The following is a 23,054-nucleotide window of genomic DNA, read 5'->3' on the forward strand; positions in this document are numbered from 1 at the left end:
TACTTTTAATTGAAGACCGATTTGTAGATATAGGACATCTGGACGGAATGAAATCTGACATCAATGTCCCAGCGGTTGTTCAAAATTCACAGTTAATTAGTGCGATGCATGTTTAATTAAAGCCAATTACAATATGTAGAATTACCTAATCGAACCTTGTTCCTATAATTATGCCAGCTCCAACATACTTTTTCCCCGTGAAACCTTTGAAACTGATTTTTTTTTCATGAATCAAATCACAGCTGGGTGTTTTAGTTTTCTAAGATAAATGTAGCCCTCATAACATGCACTTTCTCTACAGTTGATCGCTTTAACGTAGGCCCTTTCACGCGTTTCAATACATAGCCTTTTATGTGTACAGATAAAAGTGTAGCCTAATTGTTTGATACAAAAATTTCAAACAAATGTAGCCTACTAAAACTACGTAAAATAGGTTGAATCTGAATAAGAAACCCTCATCAAAATAAAGAACAAACAAACAACCAAAAACGCTTATTAGCCTATGCTGTTTTTGTTTGTGTTGATGGATAGCCTAATCCCGTTTTCATATTGGTCAATTTATTTTTAACTCTCTGTTGCTGTAGCATAGCCTACTCATGACATAAATTGGGTGTTAGCTAAGGGATTTCCCCCGAATACTAATAATGAGGCCTATAGCTTACCCCCAAACTGGACCTCAAAACTTCAAGTTCAGGGCCACATATTCAACCCCACAAAGGCAAGAGACTCATGCGTGGTCTGAAGTTAGTCTCACTCTGGAAGAAACGTATATCTCATGTTGCCAAAAGGAGGCGCTCTTAATCAAATTTCACGGCCATATCAGACAGCGCAGAAGACGAAGGTTCAATCAGATGCAGGACTTCAACGAAATCCATCCAAGCACTTTATTGTTACGGGCTAACCGGGTGAATGTTGTCAATTTGGTTCCGGCTTCATGTGTTAGATTTTTTTTATTATTATTACATAGTCCGCGTCTAACATGAACCGTTCTGTTGTAGGCTATTTAAAATATATGCTGGTTAAAAACCTAATCCGCGCAGCAGACCCAACTCTGTAAATTGATGGGGTTCTAATTATGGGCTAAATAAACAACGAACACGACTGATGGAATTTGATATTTATAAGTGAATGCGTATGGATTGGAGTAAAATGAGCATGAACATGTCAGCAGCCTAATAAAACAAATCTATGCCTTTTTCATCTAAAATCATATTTTCCTTCGCGCATCTCATTTTGAAAGTGGATTGTAAATTACTCTCATGCGGCGTGTGACAGTGAGCGGATGTTTCAACTTAATGTGCAATCTAACAATTAACGGTGTCATTTATTATCTGACGAGCAGGGCGTGGAAGAGGCCAATACCCGGGACTGTTTCAGTCTTTGATGCGCTCCGCTTTGACGCAGGCAAAATATAAGCATAGGCCTAAGGCCTAAACCAAATAAGCCTACACTACACGAAGTCGAAGTTAGTGAGACTGAGATTCTGTGTGTGTGAAACTCGTTTGTGCATATTTGTATTGAACTGGCTGATGTCTAACCGACCTATCTACATTTAGGAACAAATTGATAAACTCATTCTTGAAATCATAATTCAGAAAAGCTTAGTTGAGAACAGCCTTTAAATCCCGGAGAATTCAAAGCCTTTTATTTCAAGTTGATATGAGTTGAACTTGAGAGCGCGCTCAACCCTATTGTCATGCAGCCCGAGCTCTTGAAGCAGATCACATTCTTCAGACGCACGTGCTATTGACAGAAATGTCAAGAGATAAAACACGATTATAATGTCTCAATTGGAACATTCCTGTATTCAAATTCATATCCCGAGATGTGGCTGTCAGTCATTTCTTTCAGGATTATGTATCAAACTATTTGAGAGTCTCCGACACTTAATATCCAAACTAGGCCTATAGCTTTTTAAATCACATTGCCTGCTAAATGCTATGCTGAAAACAATAAGCCTATAAATACATATGGCTATTATTCCGGCGAATTGGAAATCACTTCGCCCACGTCCTTCCCTCTCTCTCTCTTCCTCACTCTCGCCGTCCCCTCCACAGTGTCAGTCGGTCCGGTCTGCCATAACAACGTACGCAGCTGATAAACCGATCGGAGATGAAAATGGGAGTGTGTGTATGTGTGTGTGCACATAGCCGGTATGATGTGGGGAGGACAGCTGGGCTGCGGCCATCTGACTGACTTTGCCTTGACATCTGGGGAACCCACTGGTGTGTGGCACGCGAATCGGTTGATGTCGCTATTTAAATGCAAATTTGTGGGGGATCATTGAAGCCTCACCCCGTAAATTCACACAAAAGGAACACTTCACACACAATAAGGAGGAGGGCTGTTTCTTCGGGAGGTCTTGGCAACACCAAGCAAATCTTATTCAAACCCACACACCTTCTGCATGGCTAACTCGGCTATTGTCCCGCTTGTACAGTCAGCACACTTCTGCAAATATGATCTAACATTACAACTAAATAGGCCTACACACAAATGGCCTTAAGGCTTGCACAATAAGGTATAGAAAATACACAATCCTACGTCATGCATGCATTATGACATAAGTATAAACGTTAACTATTATTGTTTATATTTTTTTGAAGAAAATCTGTTTCAATTTTTATTATTGTAACACTGTTATTGTTATGTTATTAAAGCAACGGTTAGGTAATATTTAATAGACTTAACATTGGTTTACAGCCCACAGTGCTCAGCAGAAACATATCACCGACGAGACTAGTCGAGGTCTGTGTAGGATATGGCTTATTCCTCTCTGTGTGTGCAGCATAAAATAACGACACCATCAAACATTAAGTTAAACTTGTAAAATTAAAATGGGCTTATACAGTAGACTATATCTGAATAAAATGCACGTTCATGTGCATTGATATAGCATTGGTTCCAAAGAGGGCAGAGGCTGTGGCACTCAAAGTAAAAGTTGTTGGCGAATTAGAGCACATTTTCCACGCCTTGGCTTGCGCAGCAGATGAGGGGAGGAAAATGAGGTGAAATAGATTCAGGCTCGCGCGGCGCCTGTTGTGACAAGCAGCTGATTCCTCCATTTCTGACCATCTGGCTGCTGAGCGCAGATTTGCATTCATTTCCCCTAATATCCTCGAAAATAGAGGGGCAGCTGCATTTGTTGTCAAATAAGGTTTAAAACTCCTTTTAGGACGGGATCGTTACCTACGTGATGGGGTTGTCCAACTGCCCTACCCCCTTCCACTCAGCGGTGTCAGTTTTAACCGGATTTGCCCTAAAACCCCTAATTTGGTAATCAGATTGCCATCGATATGCTGCGCAGTCTGTATTTAGTAATATAGAAGTGTGCTGTTTATAGCATTTTAATCGGACAATTTGTCAACATTTGTAATTGTTAAAATAGAAATGTATCCAATATTATCCAACAATTAAGTGTTGAAGTTTTGATGTAAGGATATTTTTTGTTGTTTAAATTCCACATGCAGATTGGTGACATTGATAAACAACACATCAATTTATCGAGCAAATATCGATTTACGAATTTGCTCGTACACCAATTATATTAATTATCTAAAAAATAACGTGTTGACATTATACATGATAGTACATTGTCTAAAATAATTACATTATTGTAAATGGTCACAAAAACAATGTTATTACTTACGTTTTCAATTAGACGAGCGTGCAGAGAAAGTAATGGATTTAGAGACGGTGCAGAGCAACATCTTTGATAATTCACTTATCTTGGGCTGTAGTCATTAACCCCCCACACCAGGAAACAGATTGCAGTGTAAAACACATCTCTCTTCCTCTCCTCGTCCCCCTATCCCTCCCCTCGGTGCGCTGGGCTGCAGAGCGGTCCCTTGGTAACACACACACACACACCTACACACTTGGACTTCGATTTTTGCCGATTAATTAAAATATTAATATATAAAGACTGACAACAAGTAAGCGTTATGCTTGAAGATGAGAACAAAGATATTGTGATATTACTGCCCTTCAAAAGACAACTGTGTTCCTCCCATGATGTGAGGCTGCAGTGCGCCCCGGGAGTCCCCCTCACTTGTCTTGCTTAGATCTAATACTTCCACAGTAAATCAAATTAAATCGCATGTATTGAACGCTAATGTTGCAGACAGCTTGTGGTCTGCCTTGCACTATGGCAATGTCGGTATGATGATTTTGATGCATGACAGAGAACTGAGGCAATGCAGAGAATCAATATGAATCTTTGCCTTGGAAAAAAAAAATACAGGCACCGTTAGCAGCTTTAAGACTTCCATATATCAAAATAGACATGCCTGTCAATTACACTCACGGTTGTTTTAGTGTGTATGGAAAGTGATGTATACTTCAATAGTTCTGAGAAGACTGAAAGAGACCCTGATATCTTAATGAGGTCAGACTGCGTTGATTTGATCCTTCCGTAAACTTCTAAAAGCTAAACAACTGTAGTAGCCCTAACAGTTCCCTCTTCGTTTTAACTACATCCGATGTTTACCTTATGTTTTTTCATGCTCCCTGTCACCTTGTCGCCGTTTTTATGTTTGTCCTATAGAAGAGACATATTTGTCAATTAAATTTCCAAATTAGGACTTACTTGGAAGAAGTATAATAGCCTAACATGCCTGCTCAATTCACTACAAAATTAGCAAAGACCAGTCCTGTGGCTACGTTTTTGTCCACGAGGGCTTGGGTTTTGTAGTGAACAACATCTTGACAGGATGTGCATTTGAGGGGAAAAATCTTCCCACACTGAATGAAAAAGTGGAGCCCCGGCTTGCGCTCTCATGTTGCAGCAGCTCGCGTGCACTCACAGAATGAAGCTGCGCGAGGGACCGGGGATGTCACAGCTCCATGTATGGTCATAGCCGCGCCCACTCCGCGTCACTCTCTGACAGCGAGGATCCCCTGGGTGTAGAGTTTTGGCTCCCGGGATAGGCTCCAGTCCTCGGGGATAGAGGGCTGAGTTTTGTATGCTTCCATCCATTCTGCAAGACGCTAAAGGCCCCTCATCAACCTCTCCTGTGTCCGGGAACACCTCCATGGTAATCATTTTTTCGTTTATTTGTCTTTTGGATCCGGAGCGCCTTGCCAGAAGTGGTCGATTCAGCAGTGTCCTGAAGCTTTTTTTTATGCTGTTGCAGGATGACTCCAGCGTGAGAGCATCGCCAAAATAAAAGTTTCTTCAAGCGCATTTTATGAAAACTTGAATAAAACAGAGCAACAACCATATCTTGGTATTTGAACGACTTCTTCAGCGACAGGACCACGTTCCAACCAGCCGTGTGTGATACTGTATCCAATTCTGTAAATTGTTCATGTCGTGCCAACGCAGGACGGATCCGCGGAGACTGGACTAGTGAACTTGGGTTTCTTTCCACAATTTGGGAACAAACTATTACGCACAATTGTCGATCGTCTGGAGAACAAACCCTGCCATACGAACAACCTCCCTATTTCACCCTATTTGTCTGGAGTGGGTTTGTACACAAACTGTTTTAAATGTTTGGAATTCAGGATAATATACCTAGAGGGGGGACGACGATGAAGGAGGAACCACTGGGAAGCGGGATGAATCCCGTCCGGTCCTGGATGCACACAGCTGGGGTGGTGGACGCTAACACAGCTGCCCAGAGGTAACGTTGCCAAATCAGCCGATTTTAATGCATTTCTCAGATCGACCCTTAATCCCCACCATGCCATGTATCAATTACAATCTCCCTGTGCACCTCTTCAGCGCAAACCACTCCGTTCATTACATCATATTACTGTTAAAGTGACAAATCCAGGAATCTCTCGTCTCTAAAAGCCGCTTCAGGATCTTCAATATTTTCACCAGCCACATCTATCACGGGTGTATCTCCATATTTAACCAACATGTTCTCCCTTTCTTTTCCCGCAGCGGTGTGGGTTTGGCTCGGGCACACTATGAGAAGCAACCGCCGTCCAACCTCAGAAAATCAAATTTCTTTCACTTCGTTCTCGCGCTATATGACAGGCAAGGACAGCCGGTGGAGATCGAGAGGACAGCTTATGTTGACTTTGTGGAGAAAGATAAAGTAAGCGCTTCTATGGAATATCCTCTCATTAACACTATTTTATCATCACATAAATCACAATTTATGGCAAAAAAAAAAAAAAAAGCAATAGCTCGCGGAAACACTTGCACGCTATTTTCAACAACTTGCATTTGTTTGGGTAACACAACCAACAATAATATTCATAAATGAAAAACCAAATCCTAACTCCACTTTAAAACGGTATATTTGGTAAGTCAACACGAATATTAACAATGTAGGCTATGTCATACTGATCTCTTTCATTGCTGATTCTTTTCAGGAGCCAAACAGTGAAAAAACTAACAATGGGATACATTACAAACTACAGTTACTGTATAGCAACGGTAAGTGAAACATGATATTACGACTTAAAATGATTATGAACATCCAAAGTAGTCTACAAACAGGGATGCACGGACATCGATTTTCTCGCATCACTTTGTGGTCCAGTCGTTTCCCTGATAGAGTTACCATTCTAAAGTGCTAAATTAGAGTACGTAGGCTATAATGTTCTCCATACACCAAGAAATGGGGAAAAACATAAACCCCGTTTTTATTAAAATTACAATAACCTAGCCTATACAATTAAATAGTGTAGGCTAAACTATTGTACATAGGCATATTTTAAAGAACGTTTTAATATAATTGTATTTAGGATTAGGCCTAGTTAGATTAATAATAAATTACTTGTCATATATTTGGTAAGAAACTGTGTGTGAGGGATATCTACGAATTACAATAATCCAACAAAGCCTTAATGTCACTTTGCTCTCTCCCTCAGGCGTCAGAACAGAACAGGATCTATTTGTACGGTTAATTGATTCAATGACAAAACAGGTAAGATGTGATTTTTTTTCTCTCTTGTTAGATAAGATTTCCTTTATTGGTTTTGGACACATACTGGTGTAGCCTACTAATTCTTAGGAAAGTTGGAAGCTAGCGATTTGAAAACTTTTTCAAAGGCTTTTTAAACAATATTTTTGATAGACTCATTGCTGTAAAATTTGTTTCGGCTTCTTTTATGTTGTTGTCAAATTGATTTTTGATATTGTATTGTATATTTTATTTGAATAATGTGAGACTAACATGATTCAACTTGAGATGCAGTTATTGGTTGACCACAAATAATTAAGGGTATGAATACCTTGAATAGTGAATGAAGGCGCCCTGGGTGGCCTTTAATTCAAGCGACAGACTACATGGGTCTCCTGTACATTTCTGTACGATGTTTCTGACATATGTCGCTAAATGCAATAATCGAGTAGGCTAATTGTCATGTAGCCTATTATTATTGCCTCTATAAAAAAAATTCTGGTAAAAAAGGGTGATGTTGTAAATACTATTATTCTTATATCAGAGCTACATTTCAGGGAACTTTTAACCTTTAATGCTTCGTGCCACATTCCCTCACCTAATTGTGAGGGAACCTGTATTGTGTTGTGCCTAAACTGGCGTAGCAATGCCGTGGAGTAGCCTAGAGTTCAGGATTTTTTTTGTGCTAATATTGGCTGTGTTATTAACATTTCAATCCAGAGTGTAAATGTATGGAGCATCTGTCCTGTGAGGTAAGGAGAGGAGGAAAAAACATATAGGGAAATAGACAAGAAGAGAGAGTATTGAGGGCCTCAAACAACATGTCTTGTTTCCTCAAAATGCGGTGCGCTTGTGCGATATAGCCTACAGAGCCTTTTTGTCAAGTACATTCTCCAAGCCTACATACGTAGACCGACTTCAACTTTGGCATTAGCCTTGTTATTAATGTTCGTTTATTAATTTCTTGGCAGCTCACATAATGCAGAAAATATACACGTTTAAGTCATCCCGTCCTCGAGGTCTGGTCGGGTCTGTATGATCAAAGAGTCAATGACGCTGAACACTCAGTTTATAGATTTCTGTTTCTGCCGCCGCGAGCGCAGAGATAAATCACAGACGTTAACTACTCCAGGCCCTCTCTCCCACAAACCTGGGAATATGTTCTTGTTTTGTGGCTTGTCCCTCTTTCACCCGTTGAATGGAGGGAAACATAGATCAAAGTGTTTAGAGTTTTTTTTTTTTTTTCAATGAAGTGACATTCTCATTATTTTGGAGCAATAGCTTCGGCTATAGTATAAAATGTGACATGTTATACATGCCTAAACTATAGCCTACTATTTATTTTTGTTTGCTTCATTAAGGAGCCTACCTTTCCTTGATATTCTTTATTATTAGGCAACAACAAAAAAAGATTCATTTAAACACTGCAGTTGAAGTTTTCCTCTTATGTTTAGACTGTAATCGTGTTGAGCCTACCCAGTAGGATTTTCCTGTAGGTATGCCTGTTTTTTCAAATATGCGGGTGCGATGTTGCAGCCTACGTGATAGCATGGATCAGGCAGACCAGGGGTGAGACAGACGAACGAAAGAAAGGGGGAGAGACAGAGCAAAGGAAGCGAGGAAGAGCGCACCTACAGCTCCTCGCCATCTGTTAAAGCCAATGCTCAAAAATTAGTCAACCGTACCCCCGACACCGCTTTTTATCCAAAGAGAAATCATTGTTAGCGGCTCCAAATAAACAACAGATTGCCCATTAGCACGTTCCCCCCAAATATCAGTGGCGGAGCGCGCGGTGGTGTAGACGGCATGGCTATTATTTACATCGCCCATCTGTAGTCGAGAAGCATGTGTGATCTAGATTAGGTGATGAAATTGACTAACAAATGTCAACAATGCATATCGCTTATATTCATCATTTGAAGTCAATAAAACATACATATATATTTTGATGTATTTTCTCGAAATCATTAAACCTGGGAAATTGTCCAAATATACTCCATAAAATAAAGTAGCTCTCGTTGTAGAAATGTATGTTAAGCTAAATGTTTTGACAATTTGTTAGGATTTCACAATTAAACAAAACAAAAATAATTGTTTAGTTAATTAAAATGTGCCTTTTGATGGTGTTCATTTAGGTAGGCTACGCGTGAGGGAGTTTTGATAATTTCCCAGTTAGCGTACAGAGAGCATTTCATATGTATATTTGTATTATTTATCTACCATGTCATTCTTGTTTTAAATTGCCAGGCTATCATTTATGAAGGCCAAGACAAAAACCCCGAGATGTGTCGAGTCCTCCTCACTCACGAAATCATGTGCAGGTAAGAATCAAATATTCTAATACTAATTTGATAGAGCATTTTATAGTTTATATAATTTGCCTAGTTTATTTGTGTCTATTGATGTCCTGATTTGTCTAGTGTCTACATATGATTAAAACACGTGTATATAATACAAGCCTGACACACTGTTGAAATGCAGGATGGGTTCACCAGAAAAGAGGCTTCACTATGACATTCTTTTTATTGAATTAAACTAGAGGATAAGGGGAAATTATTTAATGTTCCACTGCCACGGATGACAAAATGAAATGCCCCCCCCCCCCCCCACACACACACACACACTCTCTCTCTCTTCTCTCCCTCCCAACCAATATGTTGTTGCGGTCCGTGACTCCAGGAGGCATAGAGTCTGCGCAATTATAGGCTACGTAGCTTTATGGATTAGCGGGTAAAGTGGTCATCGTTGCTTTGGTGGCGACCCAGTGTTCAGCCACACGTCCGCAGAACGGTACGAAACAACACGAATGATTATCTTATGGTGATCCTAGATGCGCTCAAATCCGGGGACGTGTCTTTGAGGTCACAACGCAGCAGTGGGCCTGCCGCCTCCTCTTCTCATTATCATACAATAATGTAACCTACCAATGGAACGTCTCCCTTTAGATGTCGACTTGAATATAAACTATTAAGTGTACGTGTGTGCCTGCGTGTTTGCTTTGCTTGTAGCTTATACTAAAAGCCTTGTAGGGCCTAACTGTTTGGACTTAGGCCTATGCGATGTGATGAGTTTAAATTGGTGGACATATAGTCTAGACTTTCTTTAATCACTATTCACTTTTAGACTTTAAGGTCTTTTTTTTTTTTGCCACACCATATGGTGGCAATTTAGATCATTTAGACATGTCACCATTACATAGCAACGTTTTTCAAATGCATGAAGCATAACATTTGAGTTTTCACATTAATTAAAACTATGTTGATGGTAGCCTAATGTGCTCAGGCCTTAAACAGAGACATGCTGCCTGTTAGGTAGAGATTGATGCAAGCTTTAAAGCCTATAATTAATAAATGCCCCACCGAATGAGTGGTTGAAGGTGGCAATGTGGCATCTTGCCTCCTCTCCAGAAATAACAGCTTGACAATTAGAGGTAAACAAAAGCTGAAGCCGTGAGAAGTTATTCCCCAGCCGCCTGGCATCGCCTCTCCTCAGTTCAGCGCGAAGCCAAACACCACAACATGTTGTTTTCCCGCCTTCAGCTGCGGAGCCGCGCGTGATGTTTACGCGCCGCGATTGACTGGTTAGAGCAGCAATCAGCCAAGACAAGCTTAACCGCCGCCATCGTCCTCCTCACTTCGAGTTCTGCTAAGATAAAGACTGATTAAAATGGACTACATTAGACCCATGTAAAAGACTGTAAAAACATCTCCTCAGTTCCACCCATTAAAGAGAACGTATTTTCAGCACAGGTACAAGACTCACTCTATGATAATGAGTCCAATGACGGGAGATAGTTGGGTCAAGAGACCAGCCTATAGCTAGCCTGGAATTGTTAGTGATTCATGGCCTACCAAAGCATGAACAGAGTATCCGACCAAAAATATGTCAGTGGTGGAGATTCTGGAAAGTGGCTTTTAATTGAAGACCAGGCTTGACCTTTGACTATTAGAGAACTGGCATCTCATTCTGGTTGACATGGTGAAGCTCCTAGATGCTACTGAGTTCCATCCTGATGATGTGACTGTCTCCTGTCCGTTCCTCTCCAGTCGCTGCTGTGACAAGAAGAGTTGCGGGAACAGGAACGAGACACCCTCCGACCCAGTCATCATCGACAGGTAAGGACCACTTGCCTACACACCGTGTATCTGTGTTTGAGCCACAAGCTGTGAGTCCATATTATAAGTAGAATAAGCTGTGGACCTGCATAGCCTACATGAACTATTCCCTTGTGTGTGTTTTGTGTGTGTCACATTGTTGTGTGAGAGTGTGTTGGTCTCTCTGTGTGGTGCTGTGTGTCAGTCTGTCTGTCTGTGTGTGTGTGTCTCCTGGTAGAGAAGTGCAGGTGGGTTGACTTGGAAACCCGCTGGTCTCTCAGGGGACTGGGGTAATTGCCAGTGGGTTGTCAGGGGAAGCAGCCTCCTCTCCTCTCCTCTCCTCTCCTCTCCTCTCCTCTCCTCTCCTCTCCTCTCCTCTCCTCTCCTCTCCTCTCCTCTCCTCTCCTCTCCTCTCCTCTCCTCTCCTCTCCTCTCCTCTCCTCTCCTCTCCTCTCCTCTCCTCTCCTCTCCTCTCCTCCCACTAACTGTCTCATTTGGCCTTGATTATTTTAAATCTGGTTAAGATAGGTTACAGTATAACAGCAATAAATGACTTGGAAAGTTCTGCTCCAGAGTTCGGGAAGATCCAACATGTTCAAATGTTTTTACTGACTTGTGATGCAAAATAACTCTCGCTGGTTGGCTGGTTGGCGAGTTGGTTGATGATGCCAGTGGAGAGGTGATGAGTATGCAGACTCCTCCTATGGAGAGCTATGCTAATGTTTGACTAGTGTCCAGAGTTGTTTGCTTAGCTGAGAGTGTTGGGTATCTAACACAGGGAACATCTCTCTTATTAGCAATCAAATAAGGCAGGACAGTTGCTACTGTCAATCAGCCACCTCCTAGGCTACCGGTGGAAAATTTGACTCACACGCTCTGGAACGACTAACTTCCACACTCCAGAGTGACTCACACTGTAGTGACACACACACACACACACACACATGCACACACACACTGTACACACTGTGGGGCGAGTGAATTATGAATGTGTTCACACATATTGGAGCTGCATGCATTTCACGCTCTTACACATTATTGTAATGCAACTATATTTCTTTTGGTCTCTTGTTACAGGCCACATATTAGACTTGTTAATGGAATTGCAGTTTCACAAATCTGGATGTAAAATTATAATATTCAAGTCTTATGCAGGTTCATAAATCTATGCATGGGTTTACATTCACCCCAGATTGCCTCGTATTGTATCTGGAAAAATGAAGTTGTTTATGTGGCACAATGACAACATGAGCTTAGTATGTGTGTGTGTTTTAACAAGCAGGATTTACTGTTTCTGTACTTAGCAGTGTTTCAATGTGCTACTTTAATATGGTGTTGCTATCTTTGCTGAGCTACCATAAACCTTTTCTGGAGGACAGAATTGGGGTGGCATGATGTTTGTCTGTGGCAACAGAGACGTGTGTGTGTACTTAGGTGAGGGCAAGCAGTGTGTATTTCTTCATGATAAGAGACAGGTGTGTGTTCGTGTGTGTGTGTGTGTGTGTCTGGTGAGGCTCGGTACAGAGAAATGTCTTTGCCTCTGGCTCTGAGGATTGTGAGCAGGCAGGGATACTGTATATTTAGCTTCAAAGAAGGGGGGCAGTTTAAAACAGGGTGTCACTGATATTGAGCACATTTGCTCTTCCCATAAATTGCTCGTCTTTGTGTTGTGACTAAATACAGTGGAGGGTATCTAGTGTCTCAGCCTTTGTGGCTCAATCTGGGGGACAATGGGTGTAACTGAAGTCATAGAGGAAAAGGAGAACAGCAGAGTGAGAGAGGTAGAGAGGGGGGGAGAGAGAGATAGATAGCGAGGGAGAGAGGATTAGAGGGAGGGAGACCGAAGGCTGAGAGAGAGAAAAGAGAGAGCGAGAGACATAGAGAGAGAGATGACTCCCAGGGAAGAAAGGAGAGTCAGAAAGAGGGATATTGTAGGAAGTTCAAACAGTGGATAAAACAGCTCACATTTTTACTGTGCTGCAAGTGAATGGGAGCAGCATATCGCTTTCACAGAGGAGCGATCGCTTCACTGGAATCACAAAAGCAGATGGCTCTTATTAGGCTGTCCCATTGTCAGCTCATCACTGCTAGCAGCACATGGCTCTGTCCTCCTGCTCTCTCTCTCTCTCTCTCTCTCTCTCTCTCTCTCTCTCTCTCTCTCTCTCTCTCTCTCTCTCTCTCTCTCTCTCTCCTCCACACTCACAAGGGAGATAATGTATTTAGGTGGGTGGACAGCACTTGAACAGCAGAGTACACGAGAAAACACAGTTTACTTTATTGCTCTTTCTCTCCCCTATGTGAGACCTGGTCATTATTTCCGAATGTGTGTGGAAAATGTAGTTTCCGTTTGGCACAGGGGTTAGTATTGGTATTTGGGTTTCTGGTGTGTTTCAGGTTGTCTGCTGAGTTGTAAGTGTGGGTTTAGTTTTCTAGCAGGAGCAAAGGTCTGACTGCTTGAAACTGAAAGAGCTGATTGTTGAGGTAGACAAGGGAGGTCCGATTACGTTACAATCAAAACATCTAACGAGAGAGAGAGAGAGAGAGAGAGAGAGAGAGAGAGAGAGAGAGAGAGAGAGAGAGAGAGAGAGAGAGAGAGAGAGAGAGAGAGAGAGAGAGAGAGAGAGACAGAGAGAGAGAGAGAGAGAGAGAGAGAGAGAGATGGGGGCAAAATAGAGGGAGAAAGGGAGGGAGAAAGAGACAGAAATAGAGAGAGGGAATATGGAGAGAGGAGAGAAAGGTAGATAGAGGTTTAAAGAGGCAGAGAGAAAGGGAAAATGGTTTTAAGAAAAACAAATGAAAAACAGAAGGAGTGGGGGAGAGAAATCAGGATGAACATACAAAGGGAAATAGAGGGGGGGTGTGAGGCATCATGGTTTTTGGAGTGTTCAGGCATGCTAACAGCTACCCTGGTCTCGTGATCCATTATCGATAACGCCTGGGCCACATTCTCCCAGATGGCAGTGGGGCGGTCACACTGCTAGTTGGCACTCAGCAGGATGAGAACTGGCATGGAGCAGAGCTGGCATTTCCAGCGTAGTTTAGCAGACTTATCATTCCTCCTGTAGTGTAGCCAGACATCTGCTTATCCTATTCTCTCCCTCCCTCCCTCCCTCCCTCCCTCCCTCCCTCCCTCCCTCCCTCCCTCCCTCCCTCCCTCCCTCCCTCCCTCCCTCCCTCCCTCCCTCCCTCCTTCTCTCCCTCTCTCTCTCTCTCTCTCTCTCTCTCTCTCTCTCTCTCTCTCCCTCCCTCCCTCCCTCCCTCTCTCTCTCTCTCTCTCTCTCTCTCTCTCTCTCTCTCTTTCTTTCTCTCTCCCTGTCTCTCTCTCTGTCTCTCTCCCTCTCTCTCTGGATTCTGTTCCAGCTCCAACTGAATGGGAAAAAACAGAAGTTGGTCAGATTTGACAGCTGTTCCTAGATTTGGACACTAAAAGATCTGAGAATATTTAACAAGCGATCCTCGGGTCCAGCACTGTACATTAGCCCTGCTTTATTTAGAAAATGCATTTATAAAAAAAAAGAAAATAGAAAGCCATTCAAGTTGTTTGCAGATAAAGCTGATATAGTATAGCTCTGCTATACATCAGTGCATGAACACCCATCCCAAACATGCCTGAGTCATTGTTTTGGTTTAGTTCCAACATCATCTGAGGTTCTGGACTGTCCACAATCACAGTCAGAGCCTCTCCGGACTTGTTGGGGGTTTTTCCCTGTAGGCGGAGCTTCCTTTAACTTCCTGTCTCTGAGTTCACGGCAGGGCTGACCCCTGCAGACATCCCTACTGGTGAGGAAGCATGAATAATAGATGGAATTGACTGGGTTGTCGGTGCAACTCCCCACAAGAGAACTTAGATAAGAGATGATGGTCCTACCAGACAGGCTTAGAACACAGGCCTGATCCATATAGGACAGACCCAGTTCAGATAAATACTTATTATTTATTTGAATTATTTTAACAATGGAACTACATATCTTCCTTATACCTGTGCAGTTGAAAATGAAAGCTTCTTAGGGGCATAGTTGTTGTTGACCACTGTGTTTTGTTTATTTTACTTTACTTAACACACACACACGCACACACACACACACGGCCTTGCAGAATACGATTAAATCCCACTCAGTGAAAGCTGAACAAATGCCAGAATTTATAAGGTCAGCTCTTTTGAAGGCTATGTAAATGAGGGTCTGTAGAAAGCCACATGAAACTAAATTCATTTCAGTGTCCTCTTTTTCCACTCGGGTTTGGCTTGATGTCCTGCTCTCGTCTACTCACGAGGGGGTGTAGTTTCAACCCAGAGACGGAGGGCATCGTACCATGGCACTAGATGCACACAAGAATGTCCTCTTGGTCTAATGGCTGATGCCTGAGCTTGGTGAGCAGCGGCCTGGGGTTAGATCTCCTGGTGTTAAGTGGGTAGTTTGGACTGCATCTGATGAATTATCCTGGTCTGTAGGTTGTCCATCAGAACATGACACCTACGCACACACACACACACAAACACACTCTCCTGTGTGATCCTCTCCAGCTGCAAACATCCTAGAGTTATTCATGAGAGAGTCCTGTGTTGGAGGGAGAGTGACTGTGTGAACTGAGCTTACAGTAAATGAGCTCAGGCCATGACACCAAGCATGTCATGGCTGGGTCTAGGACAGGCTAGGTTGTGGAGATTTGAGGAGGTTGGAATAACAAAGAGAAACCACATGTGTATTCTACCGCCTTGCATATCGACACCACACACTATCGTGATTACACACCAGCTGACTCTGTTTGCTTAATATACTCTCCCGGCATCCTATTTTGTAGTGGGTGTGTGTGTGTGTGAGAGAGAGGTTGCCTTTTGAACTGCCAGTCACAGTTCTGGTGAGGTTGTTATCTTGTTTGTTTGTCTGACTCCCATTATAGCTGTCTCCCAGCGCCCGTGGCGTGTTCTGCTGCTCAACCACACGCCTCTACACAGGAGCCACACGCTGCTCCCTGAGACAGGGAGAGGCAGGAGAGCGAGGTGGCTGAGGGGAGGGGAAAGGAGGGAGAGAAGGGAGGGAGAAGTGGAGGATGGGCAGAGCCATCCTAAGCAGTGGGGGGTCAGGCCACCTTGATCTGACAACGCGATGTGTAGCAGAGATGGTTGGAACACCTCTCAAACTCTGATTACTCCAATCTGGGGACCTCATGGTGTCCTCTTGGGCTATTGGTAAACACTTGAACTTGGTGTGTGGGTGACCCTGGTTCGATCGTAGAAAGCAGTTCCCACAGTAATCCTACTCTGCCTGTAACCAGGCTCTTACCAGGAATTAAGCAGGCTGACATTCCACAGAGCAGAGGTCAATAGCAGGTAGTGCCTCTGGCTGGTGTGAGTTTCCTCTTCTGTGAGGTAGAGCTATGTGTGTGTGTGTGTGTGTGACTGTTTCCTACTGAGCTAACAGGACTGGTGTGTGTTTCCCCTGGAGCATGGCTGCTAGCTCAGCTGTGTGTATGTGTGTGTGTATGCGTGTGTTTCCTCTGCAGGGGAAAATGGTTTTAGCATGTGCTGAGAGGAAGGGCCTCCTGGCCATGGGCTGTTGTCGCCTGGCACAGAACGAACGCAACGGAAGACTCGGGCCCCAGGAAGTCTCTTCGTTTGAGATGACACCCACACACACCCGCACACGCACATGCTGGTCAAAGACAAAACCCAATCCCTCATCTTTTAGATATATTTGACGATCATCATATCTCCAAATGCACACATACAAATCGTCGACAATATTTGATTGAATAAATAAGAGACAAAAGCAACAATCTATTCCAGCTGCACAAGCTCCCGTAAAGATGTGCCATGGGAGGTTTGGGAGTGTCTGTGCAGCATGTATCCCTCCACGAGGAGAGGACCAGAGAGGCCCACGTGATGGAGGATCTGCCTTGCTTATTGAGAACCAAATCAGGGGGCTCCGACTCAGCACAGGCTGTGTGTGTGTGTGTGCGTGTCTCTGGGGGGTGGAGTGTGTGTGAGCGTGTGTGTGAGGGGTGGGAGGCCACATTTAGAATCAACCATGGCCATGGATGCGGTGGGGGTTGGGGGGGTTGAGAGGACATATGTGCTCTAAAACAGGCTTTATTCGATTGGCAACACAAAGAAGGACACACCCCTTTTGTTGAGTGTGAAAGCCCCTGCTGTGGCTCTGTGTGTGTTCACTGTCAAAACACACACACACACACATAGGCTTACACGCAATTGCACAAACACACAAACATACAAACAAACACATACACACAAGCACACAGACAAACAAATACACACAGGCATGCAGGCCACATGCAGACACATACAAACACACACACACACACACACACACACACAGACATACACATACACTAGATATTTCAATGATGTCACCGGTATCTCTGTTATCTCCAGTGCAGTTTATGTGGCTGGATCTTTGAATGAGGAGTATGCTTGAGTTGTGGTTTATCTCCTTGGTCCTTTGTCTGAAAGCCTCCACAGGATCTTTGGTCTAATGTTGTTTAGAAAGCAGCTCTGTGTGATATACTTTTCCCTGCACACATTGCTTTAGATGATGCAACATATATTCTTCAGTAAAAATCTGACTGAATTTGAAAAATAAAAGAAATGTTTCAACCATGCTGCTAACCGGTAGTGTAGTGATAGATTCTGTATATTTCTCTCCTCCCCCCTTCTCTCCTTCCCTCCTCCCTCCCACTCCTGCTCCAGGCTATTTGTCATTAGAACAGAACTACAGCTCATGTTTCTCAAGACCTCATTAGAATCATTCCCAGCAATTATAACCCCCAGAAACCCATTCTTTCTTCTCTTTCTACCAAGCACACACAGACGCACATACACACCCACAAATCCACAAACACACATTACTAACCCTTTATTGAGCTAATTTACATGGTTTAAATACATAACTGTGTTGTTGCTTTATAGTGACCGCTCCAGGTTAGGTACATTTAGACCTTTAATAAATATGAATATATTAATCCCATAGTCATGATGTTGTTTACACTATAAACACACATGGCCCCATTTCATCGTCACACGTAAAGAATAGGCCTACATGATACAATTGCGACTGGAAAACTAGCCTTGTTTGAATGGAAACAAATATGATCAATTATCCGTATGAAATCATGTATTTATTATAATCAAAATAGCTGAATTCACATATTCCTGTAATGTATTGCATTCGAAATTACATAATGTTGAGTGGATTGTGGTTATCATATCCTTATGAATACAGGGATGGAATAACAGGATGATGAACAGATCAGAGATAAAGTGAGTACAGCTGTCATGCTCTTTAGATAACAGCAGTAAAGTGATCAGTCACTCTGTCTGCCTGCTACTCAGTACACATCCCTCATGGTATGTCAACTAATGATGATCTGAGTTGGATTAATAATCCAGGAGTAGATTGAGATGTGGTGCCATTCTGAATGGGACAACCTCACACTTTGAGAAATGGGTGTTCATATACTGAACAAAAGTGTTCAAGTGTGGATGCTAAACAACCAAGCTTTTAATAGAAACAAATGCTTGGCCAGTCCCCTGGTAGGATTTATCAATAGTTCTAAACCAATGTATCTGTGTGAGGGGTCAGAGGTCAGGTTACAGGAGTCCCCAGACCACTAAAGAAGGGGCAGTAATAACGTCCAGGATCCTCTCTGTTCGGCCAACAAACTATGGGGTCACTTGATTCCTATCTGAAAGAAGCAGGTCGCTCTCCTCTCCTCTTGTCTGCTCATCTTGTCCTCATCTTTTCTGTCTCCCCCCCATCTCTTATCCACATCCTCCTTCTTCGTCTACTCTCTACGTCCCCTATGTTCCTCTTTACCCATCCTCTTATCCCCTCTATTTTAACTCCCTCCCATATCAGTCACTTAACCCCTCCTCACTCCTCCCTCCCCCTCCTCTACAGCAGGTTTGGAGGGCTCTTCAGAACAGCAGTGAAGCCTTTTGAAGACAAGTGCTGAAATCACAGTCAAGTGCTCTCTGACTCTCTCTCTCTGTCTCTCTCCCTGTGTGTGTGTGTGTGTGTGCTGACAGGTGTAAGAGCCACTAGCTTTAGTCCCTCTTTTTCCTCAAAGGGAACAGGAGTTCAAATACCAGAGAGGAGCCAGCTCTTTCTAACCATATTATATCGTCTCCTGCTTGTGTGAAGGAGGTATTAGTGTGTTTGCGTGTGTGTGTGTCACCGGGTAATACCAGTGCTGTCAGGGTTTGGCTAACACATTCAGCAGTGTGGAGATCTTCTGTCATGGAGTCGTTGTATTGATTCTCATTGTTTCTTTGTGTTCATTGTTAGATATGAGAGCAGATTAAAGGGTTTCTGTTAGCGATCTCTCAGACTGGATGTGTGTGTGTGTGTGTGTGGGTGGAGATATGACAGGAGTTTGACTCTTTATAAAGAGGTTTAGGCCCAGCTTTGGTTCTAAGCCCACATCTTCTCAGTGATCATGTGGCGAGAAAACTCTCTCCAGAAACACCAAAGTTGCCTTAGCTCTGGAGATAGAGTATGACAGGGATTTCCTACGGTGTGTGTGTGTGTGTGTGTGTGAGTGTGTGTGTCTGTTGGTTCACCTGACTCCACCTTCCCATGGTTTGATTTAGCTCCTGATTAAAGCCTGCTGGTGAACCGGCCCATTGAAATCAGAACTCCTCCCACCACCTGCTGCTATTGATCTTTGTTAACCACCCATACACACACACACACACACACACACACACACACACACACACAGGCAGGAATGGATCCTCATTGATTAACAATAAAAACACTCCTGCTTATCCAGCTGTGCGTTCAATAGCCGCTATGAGAGCGCATGGTGCCATCAGTGTATTGACTGAGCGGGGAGGCTACGGAGAATATAAAACCATCATTCCAGGCTGCAGCGGGTGTGTGTTTCTAACTGAGGACCGATACTGGGGGAGTCGATCAAATCAAATTCTAAAATAAGACGCAGCATATTCTGCTGTGAAGTTGGAATATTATATTGGATGAACAGTGTAATAGATATATCTGTCTATCAGCCTGTTCATAGTGGAGAGATACATGACAGTTGGAATGCAGGCATCGAGCTAGGCTCCCAACCTCTCACTTAGTAAACCCTTAAACAATGTTTTAGGCTTCTGTAGCTTTTTCCAGATGACTCTGGTGATGATAACCACACACATCTGCATATATACTGTATATGGATATGCATGCATGAACACAAATGCATGCAAATGGACATGTAAAGCAAACAGCTTCACACACACACCTACACACAGACACACACGCCCTCCAAGGCCTGGCCACTAACAGGGAGGCCTCAGCATATGAGAACCATTACCCAATCAGGGAGCATGCAGAGTTTACAGTGGGATAATGGAGGACAAAACCGCATGTCCCAGAGGGCACTCACACACATACACAACATTTCACTCTTTGGGTGGCAGAGTAGTGTAGCGAGAGGTGGAGAGCCATGAGCAGAGTGTAGAGAGGCAACTAGATAAAGCAGCAACATGCTGGACGTTATCTCTTCTGTGTGTTGTGCCTACACACTAGCTTGTCAGGGGTTGCCCTTCCCCTCTCTCTCTCTCTCTCTCTCTCTTTCTCTCTCTCTCTCTGTCTCTCTCTCTGTCTGTCTCTCTCTGTCTCTCTCTCTCACTGTCTCTCTCTCTCTCTGTCTCTGTCTCTCTCTGTCTCTGTCTCTCTCTGTCTCTCTCTCTCCCTGTCTCTCTCTCTCTCTCTCTCTCTCTCTCTCTCTCTCTCTCTCTCTCTCTCTCTGTCTCTGTCTCTCTCTGTCTCTCTCTGTCTCTCTCTCTCTCTGTCTCTCTCTCTCTCCCTCCCTCTCTCACACACACAGATACACCGATACATAGATACATACACATAAATACACACATACACACACACACCTCAGCAGTCTGTGGTTGGCAGGCAGGCCAAGACCTGTGAGTCCAGCCAATCTCCCATAGAGCTGACGTCTGCTACTCATTATACAAGTTTACACTAGGAACACATTCACACTCTCCCCTGCCCATAACCTTACACACAAACACACACACACACACACACACACTTACACACATAAACACATCCACACACCACAACCCACTAGGGGTTTGTAACTAATACTAATAAACTCACTAGGGTTCTAGTAGTACTGATGACTGTGCAGTTGTAATTACTAGTAAAGTACTACCATTCACAGAGCTACTCCTAGCCCCCAGCCTTACAGAGCTTCACTCTATATCTGCCTTGATCACTTTCTACACAAACATCTTAATGCATAATTGATGCTTTTTTGGGCCCCTGTACTTTAACCACACACACTCACACATATACACACACACACACACACACACACACACACTCACACACACACACCTTTAAGCAGTGCTGTTATACGGTGGTGAGCACAGGATTTCAGGGAAAGACAGCCGAGTTGCGTCAGCCTCAGACTTCCTTCCTCCAACAGTGTAATTAAGCAGAAACACGAGGACAACACCAACCCTACAAATGTGTTTTTACAGTAACAAGCACTGAGAGCGTAACTGTAACCTGCAGTAATTGTTTTCCCTCAGGAAGTGATTACCTTGTCATCCCTAGTAGTGGGAAGGGTCAGCTGTCACACACAGTCACAGATTGTGCTGTTGGCGTGTTAGCTTGTTAACCTGTTAGCCTTAGCCCAACACTGTGTTACCTTGTTAGCCTATTAGCCTGTTAGCCCATTAGCGCCTAGACACAGTAGGCTGTCTCCTTACTGGACAATTCTGCTGCCTCCACCCAGACAGACAGCAGATAAATGTTACCCTCCTGCAGCCTGCTTATCTGCTTGGTAATCTGTCTTTGTGTTTCTAATACATATATATGTGTGTGTGTCTGTGTGTGTGTGTGTGTGTGCAGTGACTGTAACAAAGTGCAGTGCTGAAGAGGTCAAGGCACAATGCGTTGTTCATGAATCTACTTTGTTTAAATTTATGTGTCTATGTGCAATCAGAGATCACTCGAAGGGTGAGCCAGATAATAACCTGCCCCCCCCCCCCCTTCCAAAGGGGGGAGGAGGACGGGAGGAGGGAGAGAGAAGAAGAGGTGGGGGTGTACACTCCCATCTGACCACTGAGAATTAGACACATTTTCTTTGAATGAGATTTTAATCACTTGTCCCCCCCCCTACACAGTCCCCCTCCCCACACACACACCCTGCCCCCTGCCTCTATATTTATGATAATGTGTGTTCTGTGGTGTGTGTGTGTGTGTGTGTGTGGAGATGAGTGTTGACTGAGTGGTGTAATCCTGATTAGCAATCAGCCTGGTGTCCACTGGTGGGTGAAGATCAGCAGGCCTGCCCTCACTGCCTGGCCAGCTCGTTGTATGCTCCACAGCCTGTGTGTGTGTGTGTGTTTGTCTGTGTGTGTGTTTGTGTGTGTTGGGAGGGGTTTCACAGTGACTTAAACAAATTAGTTTTCTATCGGAGAGAAAAGAGACACCAAGAGCAATGTTCTCGTCTCTGGGAGCAGAGAGAGGTGACAGGGTGGGGGAGAGGGGTAAGCGGAGAGGTTGGAGGTTGAACACACACACACACACACACAACGATGGGCTCCAGGTGAAGGGGAAAGTGAAGGGTGGGGGTGTGATCTATCATTATGGGTTGAGGGAGACAGACACAGGCTAGATGGTAGTGGGATGGGGTGGGGGTGTGTGGGGGGGGGTCTCTACAGAGCTAAACAGGGGGGATGGCAGGTCAGGGCTCCTGGCTGCTAGCACATACAGGAGGGTTGAGGGGGATGAGAAAGGGTGAGGAGGGGTGAAGGGAGAGGTGGAGAGCTGTCAGTCTCAGCCTACGCCTGAGACAAGAGCTCTGTCAACCTAACGAGGCCGGGAAAACCCCCACCATTCACCACATCCAAACATCCACACATAGCCCTGAACCTCCACCATCCACCACATACAAACATACACACATAGCCCTGCTGATACCATTCAATATCAACTCTACTCTGTGAGTAAATCCCTGCATAATTTTCCTTTTACCCTTGTCAAAATCCTTTGTGGGGAATCACTCAACACTTTAGCTCATTAGACAGGAAGGAGTGTGTTAACCATAACAACTG

At 43.8% G+C, this 23,054-nt stretch overlaps 1 protein-coding gene across 1 annotated transcript in view; it reads left to right on the forward strand.

The window, feature by feature from the left end:
* The first annotated feature begins 5,017 nt into the window (after window positions 1-5,017).
* Window positions 5,018-23,054, forward strand: part of ebf3a (EBF transcription factor 3a) — a 71,334-nt gene continuing 53,297 nt past the window's right edge. Inside the window, exons 1-6 of the mRNA XM_084670163.1 lie at window positions 5,018-5,627; window positions 5,894-6,050; window positions 6,331-6,394; window positions 6,832-6,887; window positions 9,111-9,184; window positions 10,910-10,978. Coding sequence (XP_084526289.1) covers window positions 5,494-5,627; window positions 5,894-6,050; window positions 6,331-6,394; window positions 6,832-6,887; window positions 9,111-9,184; window positions 10,910-10,978 — 554 coding nt within the window. The 5' untranslated portion in view covers window positions 5,018-5,493. The remainder of the gene's footprint in view (window positions 5,628-5,893; window positions 6,051-6,330; window positions 6,395-6,831; window positions 6,888-9,110; window positions 9,185-10,909; window positions 10,979-23,054) is intronic.

This window comes from Hypomesus nipponensis, chromosome 13, assembly GCF_054491055.1.
Source record: "Hypomesus nipponensis isolate SF chromosome 13, ASM5449105v1, whole genome shotgun sequence".
NCBI lineage: Eukaryota > Metazoa > Chordata > Actinopteri > Osmeriformes > Osmeridae > Hypomesus > Hypomesus nipponensis.